This window comes from Oreochromis niloticus, linkage group LG22, assembly GCF_001858045.2.
Source record: "Oreochromis niloticus isolate F11D_XX linkage group LG22, O_niloticus_UMD_NMBU, whole genome shotgun sequence".
NCBI classification, from domain to species: domain Eukaryota; kingdom Metazoa; phylum Chordata; class Actinopteri; order Cichliformes; family Cichlidae; genus Oreochromis; species Oreochromis niloticus.
Window position 1 is genome coordinate 23,397,854 of NC_031985.2, and position 12,015 is coordinate 23,409,868.

The 12,015-nt window shown below is 40.1% G+C and overlaps 1 protein-coding gene across 1 annotated transcript in view; it reads left to right on the top strand.

Moving 5' to 3' along the window:
• The first annotated feature begins 338 nt into the window (after positions 1 to 338).
• rapgef5a (Rap guanine nucleotide exchange factor (GEF) 5a) overlaps positions 339 to 12,015 on the top strand; it is a 48,343-nt gene continuing 36,666 nt past the window's right edge. The window contains exons 1-2 of the mRNA XM_003444113.5: positions 339 to 721; positions 11,747 to 11,797. Of these exons, the coding sequence (XP_003444161.2) occupies positions 578 to 721; positions 11,747 to 11,797 (195 nt within the window). The 5' untranslated portion in view covers positions 339 to 577. The remainder of the gene's footprint in view (positions 722 to 11,746; positions 11,798 to 12,015) is intronic.

Consider the following 12,015-nt stretch of genomic DNA (forward strand, 5'->3'; position numbering starts at 1 on the left):
AGGTTCGCTCTGTGGCGGCTCTTTGTTTACCTATGGAAATTTGAGCCAGGTAAAGTGGTGACGTAGCCCTACCGGGTGCCGTCGGCTTCTTCTTCTTCCCCCTCCCTTCCCCCAAACACTGCTGTCATTAGCTTTCAAGTTTTCAACTTCTAACAGAAATAAGCAGTGACACTGTGGTGCCAGCTCCACCAGTCCCTGTGAATATTTCCCCCGGTGTAGACAGGCTGGTAGAGGATGAGAGGTGAAAGTGATGCAATGTTCGTTTGCACCTGTGACACCCCCTCCCGCGGACAACACAGACACACACACACACGAACCTGGCAGCAGCCTACCGAAGAGTAGGACGCTCGAGCCATTGGGTGGAGCAGCGGCGTCGCGTGCTGCGGAATACATTGAGTAGGTCGTTAAGGCTGCGCGCGGTTCGGCTGCAGATGCAGGTCGCTGAGTGGGAGCGCGAGGCGGGGGGAAATGGCGAACAGGCGCGGGCGGCGGTGCACCTTTTGAGGATATAGTAGGCACCGGGAGCGCAGGCAGGCAGAGAGGCAGCTCGAGGACAGAGAGGAGAAGCAGAGGAACCATGGAGGACTCGGAGCCCGCAGAGGACGGCTTACTCGCGGGCTTGCGGTGGAACAGGAGCGCAAGAGACCAAGCTCAGCTGAAACACAAAATCCGGGATCTGCCGGGACTACTGAAGCACGGGCTGCACCTGCGGAAGAAGAGCGTGAGTATTTCAAACCGACCGCTGTCTGACTGTCCGTCCTTCCGTGTTTGATGTCTGGGGAAAGGTGGACGGGTTTTATTTTTTTTTTTTAACTGTCCCGACATCTCTCCGTGAAGGCTCTGAAGCCGTTTCGTAAGCCTGTCACGACTCAGGTGTTTGTATTTTGCTGTGAACAGCGCTGTCGCAGAGGCACCCAGTGTGTGTACGTGTGTGCGCGCGCGTGCGTATGCACGCTACATCCATAATAACCAGAACTGCTGTTGGACACCATACCTTCACACTCTGGTAGTCAAGGCAACACCACCTCCACCATATTGACTACATACACCTACTTACATACACTAAGAATTAGACACGTTATATATATATAAACATATAAAAAAGGAATGTGCGTGGGTTCACTGCTACACAACTCAGTTATTTTGATTGTACAGTAATATTCTGGTACGTGTAGTTTTTTTTTTCTTTTTCAGTAGAGAAATTAAAAAAAAAAAATTATGATGAAATGACCATCACAAGTTCTGAGTCCACTGTGATGTATTCATATGATTTTGTCTGTTTAACCGTGGGTCTACTCACCCAGAAATCAGAGATAACAGCATCACACAGAGAAAGCATTCATGGGAGGACATAAAAAGAAGTCTGGACTAGCAGCTATTTGCATTTTTGTTTATGTAAATAACTTTAAGGATGTATTGGTTATCAAACTAATTTCAAAACGAGTAAACATCTGATTGAGTCAGGTCTGTTCTTTGACGAATAAGCTATCCTAATATTTGTATATCAAATCAGAATTTCCATCTGATGTATCTTTGAAATTTTTTTTTTCCATGATTGGCCTGCTAAGCAGTAACTGTGACTTGACGTGCCCTACTGTGGCACTAACACACCTGACAAGCCAAATGGCTGCTCAAAGTGTCAGCTCCCCTCATCTTCATCATCAGTGGCACCCAGGAGGGGAAAAAGGAAAAAAAAAATATGTCTCCGAGTTCCCTCCTTAGAGATCAGAGACTTGTGTGCCACTCCTTGCAGTCCCACTGGAGACAGACATGTTAAAAATATGCAACATTTGTAGTTTAAAGCCACATAGGGCCAAAGAGATGAACACTTTGTCATGTTCCATCTGGTCATTTTAACTGATGTTTGAATGACCCACAGAACAGGGCCACTCAGTCTCCTGTTACCTGTTTGTACGATCCCGTTTTCCAGTCAAAATAAATCAGCAGCTGTACGTGACAACTGAAGCGAGCCCACTCAAGAATGTTATTATAAAACCACCAGAGAACAGCTGCATTAGAGGGTGAATTTACCTCCTTTTGTGAATTAACCATGCTTTTTGTCCAGTACCCATGAAGGTGAAAATAATGGAAGGCTTGTGTAGATGAAGAATCTTTCATTCTCTTCTGATATCTTGGTGTGAGCATTCTATGTTTGTGCGGGTGAGTGTGATGAAGCGTAGGTAAGTAGTGTAAAGGTATGGGTGTTTTGCACAGACTGGTCCTCACCAGGCTCTTTTCAGTCACCTCTGCTTCACCTGGCATACCCACAATACATGTTATTTCTTTGTGCACAAAAAAAAAAAAAAATCAAAAAGTTGTTGGATGGGAAGTTCCTGGGATTGTTTTTGCATTGCACTGCACCAGCACCTGAGGCAATTGTCTAAAGATGCAACAATGGCGGCGGCAGCAGCATCTTTTCTGGCTCAGAGGTGGGTGATACATAGGAATAAGAATGATCTGCCCACTTACAGTAAAAAAAAAAGCCCTTGCTATCTTCGTTGACATAAATATATGCTTTTTCTTTAGTTTTGACTGTTTGCCAAACAAAAATCATGCTTAAGTAAACAATCTCCTTCCTGGGAACGCATCGGCTACTTTGCTGATTTAGTTTCTCGGAGTCACAGCCCATATATTTCAGTGCTTTGGTGTGGCCTGTGGATATATATTTTACATATAAGGGTTGTGGTTTTATCTGAGATACAGTTTTAAAAAGCTAGCTTAACTGAGAGTTTTAAGATTGCTTTGCAGAGAATGCAAGTACTAATCTGCATTCATCAAAAGCTTGTTAATTGGTGATTGGTCAATAACACTGGAGAGTTTTCTGGTACCCTCCCACAAGATGCACATGTCTTGAGATATGTTATTTTCTAATACGTGTATATGAAGGCGTTCATAAGTCCCAAGTATCCTACCTGAGTGGGTTTTTTTCACATTATCTGATTCTTTGATGTTTGGTGACAGCTCATAAAGTGAATTGAGCTTGTTGTCCTTTACGGAGCCATCTGTCGCCTAAAATTCCAGCCTGCAGCAGCCTCACCTTGAAAAATCCTGTCCTGCATTATACTCTGTTGTGACTTGCTCTGGTATTCAATTATTACTCCTTTATTGGTTGCAATGTGACAGGTGCAGGGAGTTTTGCTAACACTTTAAGGGCAGTTGAAAAGTCAGTAACCACAGTGCATTGCAGTTTTTCAATAGAGTTTGGCGAGTGGCTAATTGCAACTTGGCAAGTCCATTGCCATTTAATTTTTGTCTGGGTCATGTTGAGTTTGTTTGTCAGATGTAAAAATCTGTGTTCTTTAGTAAAATATAATGAATGCTGCAATGATTTCTGCCTCTCACAGAATTAAGCCTTCTGTAGTGTTTCAGGCATTCAACCCATGCTGAAAAGCAACATCGGTTCAAAAATCATGGAACTAGACCACCAACTGCATGTGTGGTTCTGCACCCTGATCATTTAATAGCATGTATTATCTCTGCTGACTTGTTCATGTAGAGTCTGCAGGCAGCGGCATCCGTTATCTGAAGTTACATTCACGTCCTTTGGCTTAACGTTTCTCCTGGTTTGAAACCAAAATAATCCCAATTAAGTGCTTCATATCCTTTTAACAACAGCCTCTTCCGTGATTGTATTTACTGAAAGTGGCATGTGGGGTGCTGGGACTCCCCTGGCTCGCCCTCTGTGCGTGTTGAACATACCTAAAAGGCAATGCTGCCAACAGTAATAAGAAAAACTGTCAACTGCTGGTTTCCCTTGAGCCAGATTCTGTGTATTGATGTCAGTAATTTTGTAATATAGAATTTTCTGCTTAAATTGAAGAGGTGCAGAGACTTTGAGTTACACTAGCACGACTGCTTTGTATTGTTTGATTCTTGCATTTCCATGTGTTTGCATTCTTAATGACAGCCAAGGAATTATGCATGCGAACTCTTTACCCCCTTTGAAGGACTACTAGGAGTAACCCTTGAAGCTCTTTTGTGAACTGAGCGGTTTCTGTCGTATTTCAGGGAAACCTACTGAGTGTGCATGAGGAGTTAGTGAGGTTAGCCTCTGCCAATTTGTAGCTATGCTCGGAAAAACCTGTAAAATATTCTAATGGTCATCAAACCATATCTGGGAGGTTGTTAGATGTTGTTTATGAGGAAAGAGTTAAAGGTGGAGGAGGTGTTTTAAAAAAACAAATGTGGAGTGGCATATTTTGGAGAAATAATCTTGTGCACTCACGTTTTTTTTTTTTTGCTTTGTTCTGTGGTTTTGTGGTTGCAGCTTTTAGCCTCTCTGCTAATGAGTTTATGATAAACTACATGCTGTAAATTATACTGCTGCCCCCACACGATACCAAGTTTTCATATCTAAATGGTACTTATAGAGGTGTGTTTTATAATGCAATTGCTATAACAACAATTTGAAAAGTTAAGCCTTTGTGTTGATTCAAACTTGAACTTAAACATTCAGCATTTTCTTCTGCAAACTCTGAAGTCAAATATACAGCATCGTGCTTTAGGCGGTAAAATGAGATTATGAAACCTTAAGCACTCTTAATGCGAGCTATCTGACTTTATAATCACTGTCTTAGAGGAAAGCTGGTGATATTTCTCAGAGGATGATCTCATTTCTGCTTTAATATGCACAAAAATAGTGGCTTGTGTTGTGTTTTACGTCTTCCAGCCATATTTTCCTTCCATAAGGCATCCTACCTTAATGTAAGTAAGATGAAAGACAACCGAGGAGTAGAGAGGCTCTCAATGGCCACAAACTGAGAAGCATACTAATGTTATATCCAACGTTTATGATTTTTGTTATCACTTTTGGAGCATTTGACATAGAATTATTAGGTGCAATGAACATATGTGATGTTATGCAAGCGTATGGTTGGATATTTACCCCAAATAATGATTATGTTGGCAAAACAAAGTACAAAAAATTGCAGCCCTGCAGCTCTGTTAATTTCTAAAATTATTTTGAGATTCAAATGTCACACAATACTTTCTTAATTTAGCAAAGTAATACTTTTAATTTTTAAAAATGTCAGAAAACAGCAGTCTACATCACCAGATGGTCTGGTAATGGTTTCAGAGGGCTACATCAAATCCAGCAAGTATTCAGTTCCAGACTTTGCAGCCTCATGCTAAAAACTGAGTGAATTAAATTTTCCTTCATAAATCTATGTTCAAAACGCTTTTACTGCAAGGTGAAGTAGATTTTGATATAATTGTGTATTTTAATGAGAAAATGTCTGACGGTCCTTTAGGTATTTTTATGCAGACTCCATGCAGGTTTTTCCTACATGTTCCACTGTGGAGAGGCTGCTGTGCCATAAAGCTCAGACTGATTGATGGAGTGCAGCAGTGATTGTTGCCCTTCTGGACGTTTCTCCTCTATCCACACATGATCTCTGGAGCTCAGCCAGAGTGACCATCAGGGTATTGGTCATCTCTCTTACGAAAGCCCTTCTCCCCCGATCGCTCAGTTTGACTGTGAAAGGGTTCTGGTCTATCCAAGTTTCTTGCATTTAAGAATTAAGGATGCCACTGTGCTCTTGGGCACATCTGCGCTTCAATTCACTCCTGTGTCTGAGCTCTGCAGGCAGTTCTTTAAACCTCACGCCAATGTGACGCCTTTCTAAATCCATTAAAAGTATAGAAACATCTCAGAGATTATGAACAGATACAGGGAAAACCTACGTTATAAGAGCGTAAATACTCACAGGAAACCTTCAAAATAAGAAGAAATTGGAGATTTATAGGATTTTTGATGAGGCAACTAACTCAAGACTGTTTTTTTAATGTTCTTAGATGACGGTAACAAATAAAGACTAGATGAATGCGTTTAAGCCAAAGGTCATGTGCCTGCAGATGGGTGTGGGCTGTTGGATAGGTTTCTTAACAGATTAACCGTGTCTTTGTGTGCTTGGGTATTTGTATGTGTCTATTGAGCTGTAGCTTCTTTGATGTCTTTATTTTGACTTGCTTGTATGACAGATGTGTTGAGGAGTCGACAGGAGCTTAGTGTGTGTGTGTGTGTGTGTGTGTGTGTGTGTGTGAGAGAGAGAGAGAGGGAGAGAGAGAGAGGAGGGTTTGCCAAGCATACTGTGCTACAGCTCTTCACTGTGCTCAGCAATCTAATCTGAGTAATCCATTTCTTGCAGATAATGACCTCGCTCTCTCTCCTCTCTCTTGCTGTATACACACTTTGAAGTCATCACACAGATAAGCGTGTCAGCATGTGCTCTTTCTTTATAGCTTTCATTCATCTTCTTCTCTTCTCTTCTCTTCTCTTCTCTTCTCTTCTCTTCTCTTCTCTTCTCTTCTCTTCTCTGTTATAGGATACAACATGGCAACATATTGTATGTGTGTGTGCTTGTTTGAAATACAAACTGAAGCACAGACAAAGAGACAAGAACATAGCAGGCAGTTTTCTTTTTGTGTGATACAGTATGAATGAAACACCTCTGGTGCTGGTATGTGTCTGGAGTATGTTTGTGAGAAGAGATGATGGTAGAAGAAACAAAGACTTCGTGAGAGATCTGTTTTCACCAGATGAGGAGAAACCGAGATGGAGAGAGAAGATACAAGGACCAGGACGAAAGAAAGTCAGAACAAGATAGCTACAGAGACACAGAAACAATTTATTTTGTCTGTGCGCTTGGCTGGCTGGTGTGCTCTACTTAATCCCCAGTCCAAACAGTGCACAAATACAGGAAAAAAGCTCTGTTGCTTACTAATATCAAGGAATATGTCCACAATGAGCTGACATATTTCACAGCAAATAACAACGTTTTACTGAAAATGTTTGCCAGAGCATATAAAACGAATACTCACACCTCGCATTTTATTTTGAAGGGGAAAAACTGCTTTTGGACCAGAGATCAGTATATTTGCATAAGGGGAGATAAAAAAATGGACAAACTGATTAATGTGCAGACCTTTCATGACACAGCTGAGACCTCCACACATGCCAGGTGGCTAACTTGGTTAGCAAGATGAAGTGAAAACTCACTCTTAGGGTAAATGGGATGCAAATTTTGCCAACTTTCCTTTTTAATAAAGCATATAGTTAGGGCTGAATCAGTTGACCCTGAATCCTCCCGTAGTTATGCTCCAATAGGTCTCGGCTGCTGGGGTCTTCCCATGATGCATCGAATGTTTTTTTTCTACACTCACTTCTTTTCATCACTATGTGTTTATACAACACATCACCCTCAACCGGTCGCAGCAGATTGCTGCCCCTCCTTTAAGCCAAGTTCTGCTGGAGTTTTCTTCCTGTTAAAAGGACGTTTTTCCTTCCCACTCTTGCGAAATGCTTCCTTATAGGGTTTCTCTGATTGTTGGTGTTTGTTTCCACATTATTGTAGATTCTTTACCTTACAATATAAAGCGCCTTGAGGGAACTGATTTTGTGATTTATAAATAAAATGCAATTAAATTGAAGTGAATAATCAAACCTTTTAAAGTTTACCACTTTACAATTTTCGTGAATGGGGGAAATTTCTAGATACCAAAACCATTTTTTGGATCGGGGTTAAGACTTCCTTCATTTTTTTGTTAGTTCTTTTTCAACCCCTGAGGTTATGATTAGTTTTCTGAACCCTGTCACCTTTAGAGAGATGCAAACTAGGTATTTCCCCTGTTATCGTTTTTGGTCTTAGGTAATCCAACCAGCTTCTGGCTTTAGTTTTAAACGTAATGCCATGAATAGGAGTGGTATTGATCTTCCCATCAGATTCTCATTAAATAAGCAAAGAAGCATATATCTCAGAAAGTGAATCTATTTCTATAATGAAAAGTAAGTAAGTGTTTTGTAACTTGCATTAAAATAAGTGCAGTCATACACTGTAGCCCTGAGTGTGTCTGTATGTGTGTGTGAGCCTGTGGCATCGCAGACAGTATCATCGCTCAAATGAGGATCTCACACACACACATACACAGCTCCACATCTCACTAATCACCACTCTATTTCATTTTCTTGCAACTCAAAGCCACAGCCAAGCATTTCTCTCCCTCTCTGTCTTGCTCCCTCTACCACTCGTTCACGATTATAATTAAAACGATCTCTCCGTCTCTCACTGCCTCATCTCTTTTCCTCTCCATCTGTCATACTCTCATACTTTCAGAGACTGATGTCAATTGTTCAGCCTTCGTCTTTTCTTGCTCGTCTTGCACATCATCTCATTTGTATTTCTTCATCTAGATCTGTCTGCCACAGTTAGGTGCTTTTCATTTGATCAGGTAATGTGTCTGAATCGCTCTGCTTTCATCTGGTGGTTTGCTATCGCCAGCCAGTGAGAGGCTAAGGGCAGCAACGACTGCCTGCAGCGGCTCAGTTCACTGCAGAGCTTTCTGCAGGGAGTCAAACCCACAACTCTGTCACTGATCCTGCTTCACTGACTGAGCTCCCAGACCAGTTGCACTCATGTTGCAGGAGGTTCTTATCTGTCTCTTTTTAATGAATGTTGGCAACGTGATTGTCATCCTAATACAACCCTGCAGTTTCTGTTTTATCTTGAGAGTACTACCAAGCATTTTTAAAGCAAATACTAGTATGTGATATTTTCTTACCCCAGATCAACTGATAATGATGCTAAATTGTCCTATTTTTTTTTTTAAACCAGTAGAAGAAAAATTGTTATTGTTAAATTTGAAAGCAAATCTTTATAAATTGTGTCTGGCAGCAACTGTAACATTTATATGGGATGTGTCTCTATTCAGTTTTACTAACAGTGGAGATTAGGAGAGGGGTACCACAGTTGAGTGAAACTGAGGGAAGTGAATGCAGAAAAGTACAGTCAGATTTTCATCCACCATGCAATTTCCTGATGGAAGAAATGCAATAACTAGCCATATGAATTATTCTCATCAAAACTGTTCAAGCTGGGTATTTTTGCATGACATGGTAATATAGTGACCACTTACAGGACCTTTGTGTACTGGAAAATAAGCTTTCAAAAATCCAACACAGGCAGCAGGTTTCGCTTTAATGCTCTCCTGTATTTTTGCATTCATTTTGTCCTGTTACACAAGGATGACGAATTTGAAGTTTCTGGTTCAAATCATCTTAAGTATGTATGGATGTGGTGTGTCTATAGCCATCTGTAAAAAAGGGAGCTCTGCCATAGTTTAGAGCTGTATTTCAGACAGTGGTGTTGGGGATCTTGTCAAAATAGTTTGAGGTATGAAAGCAGAAAAGTGCTATCAGATTTCACATACCTGGATAGAAAAGCACACAGTGCAACACAGAAATGAAAATCAGTCGTGGATTGGCCTCTCCGGAGTCTGAACCTCAACACTGCTGAAGCAGTGTGGGATCATGTTGACAGAGAACAGAACAAAAGGCAGAAAAAATCCAAAGAGCAGCTTTGAATGTCTTTCTAGTGAGCTATCCCTGAAGACTCCTTAAAGAAATGACAAGAAAGCTTGTCCAAAAGAGTTCAGGCTGTATTGAAGGATAAAGGTGGTCATACCAAACATTGATTTTTCAAGCTTGTTAGAACTGTACTGTACTGTATTTCTCTGTTTGCACACGTTTGATAAATCAGTGCATCTATTTCTGTCATGTATTTTTATCTAGCAAAATGTAAAGAAATGAGGGTAACTGAAGACTACACAGTACTGTACATAGTGCCCATTCAGAACAACAGTCACCTCAAGCTGCTTTCACACGTGAAAGTTGACTCACTGTGACAAAGTCATGACTTAGCGGGACTTGAGTATAATGAAGGCATCATTCACATTATTGGTAACACCTTTGCTCTATATGAAGTGGCAAATACTTAATTCCTCTGTCTGAGTTGAGTTATTTTAGATAAAAATGAATAAGACAGCCACTTCACCTGGCAGGTAGAAGCTTGTTTAAGCTAAAATCTCTTACCACACCTTGTTTAGACAGAGGTGATTTTTCTATAACTGAAGAGTTAAGTTCAATAAACCCCCGGGCTACACCAGTGATGATTTAGGTGTGGCATTATAAAGTGGGGTTAATGTTTATGTAAATGGTCATTCTGTCCTTTCTATCTGTGCGTGAATGAGAAATATTTGTAGAGATTTTTCATTTTGACTTTATTCATTTTCTGCTGGTCACTGTTAACAAAGGTTTTTTTGTTCTCTCAAGTGTTGAACAAGCTTTGTCAAAGACTGGGGGAGGCGAATAGTAACAGGTTATGGATAAAGTAACACGTTTTTGTACAATCATTGTAGCGAGGTGTTTTTGCAAAACTAATATTAAGTACTGGCTACATATCTGCAGAAAAGATTGCATTAGAGCAAACGTTTTCATAGTTGGTTTAGTCAGGTTGTACTATAAATGGGGCTTTTGTAAGTATATGCTGGATGTTGGATGTTGGATGTGGTACAGATGCCTCATAAAATAAGATTTTTATGCCCTTCCTGACACGAGCCTGAAGGGATTTGTGGCTACTCCTGGTCTCGAACCAGAAAACCTTCAAAGAAACAGCGAATGTGTAAGCAGGTACACTATGGAGCCACACATATACATTGCTTTACAAATATATGCCACAGCTGCCCAAATACTGGTAAATACCCAAATAATTTTTTATGTTTCTGTAATGGTTAATCCACCAATGTGTGCAAGCCCTTTAATCAAAATTATATTGATTAAAATATAATTATTTTTGTTATTCAACTTTTGAATTGAACTTTCAAATTTACATTTTACTATTATACAAAATATTAAAGCATTTTTTTGGATTAAGATGGTAAATTACAGTTTTTTAAATTATTTTAATGAGTTCTATGGGTTCAATGCTCGATTAATTCCTGACTTCTCAAAGATTTCCAGTATGGGTATTAAAACGTTTTAGTTACCTAATAAAAAACAAAATATTTTGCAGTTGTTAACAAGTTTTTGATAGAGTTGTAAATGCTATTTGTTTTCGTACCTTATTACAGGTGGTTTAATAGATTTAAATTAAGCACCGTACCTCATATACAAAGGGGTCTTTATTCTTTGAAAACGAGCATAAAAAATAACCAGTTGTTGTAATTTCTTATTATGTTTGGATTTTTAAGCCATAAGGAGTCATTAACTGTTAAGACCCATTAAAATGGGGCTCTTAGGAAGCAAGACAAGGAGTTAGGAAATGACATCATACTGTACACACTAGAGTGAAACAGAAACTGTGGTCTCTATGAAGTTCGTTTGCGGTCTACTTGATCTAACAATTACTATCAATTTTAATCTATTTTAGGGCTAGTGTGTCAACACGGTCTCAACACTGTTATCTTCCTCCCCTGGCGCCATAATAATCCATAAAGATTAACAGCTTATTTTCTGATTGGGGAAGTAGAGGTGCAGTGGATACACCTAAGGCAAATGCTGTAAAATGGTGGCATGATGGTAGTAAGAAGAAAGGATTTATTGTAGTGTCACTGTTACGATGTGATAAGTGAGCTGGCAGTTGGAATTATATTGCTCAGCATTTGAACTGATGTAGTTTGCGGGTTTCATGTCAGAGAGAATACGTTTATGTTTAAATAAGCAGATTGTGATATTTTTATTAGATAAGTTAATAGCCACGTTCTTGAGGTTTATTAGGTTTATTGCAGTAACAGGTGTAAGCATGAAAGCACCCAATCGACTGGAAAGTAAGCTTAAACAAAACCCGAGTAATCTTTTGGGAATGGTAAAACTGGCCTCGCTCACCTCACTCGTGTTTGTTTAGTGTATTTACTCTGTGTGTGTCATTTTGTGTGTTTTGGCTCTGATGGCGTGTGTTTTGTGTTTCAACAGCAATCACCTGACACAATCCCCGGACCGAGCACTGGACCTGCTGTACATAAGGTAAGGAAACACTCGCACACATGAAAGTGATGTCATACTTTTAGTTTTGCTGTCAAGCAAAAGTGTGTTTGTTTAATCCCAACACAAATTACATCAGCGGGGATATTATCTGAGGGTTTTTCCAGGCTAATTTCACCAACTACACAGACGCGTGCACACACACATACACACACAGCGTTAATTTGAAATTCAAATATGTGTGTGTACAGCACTCTGAA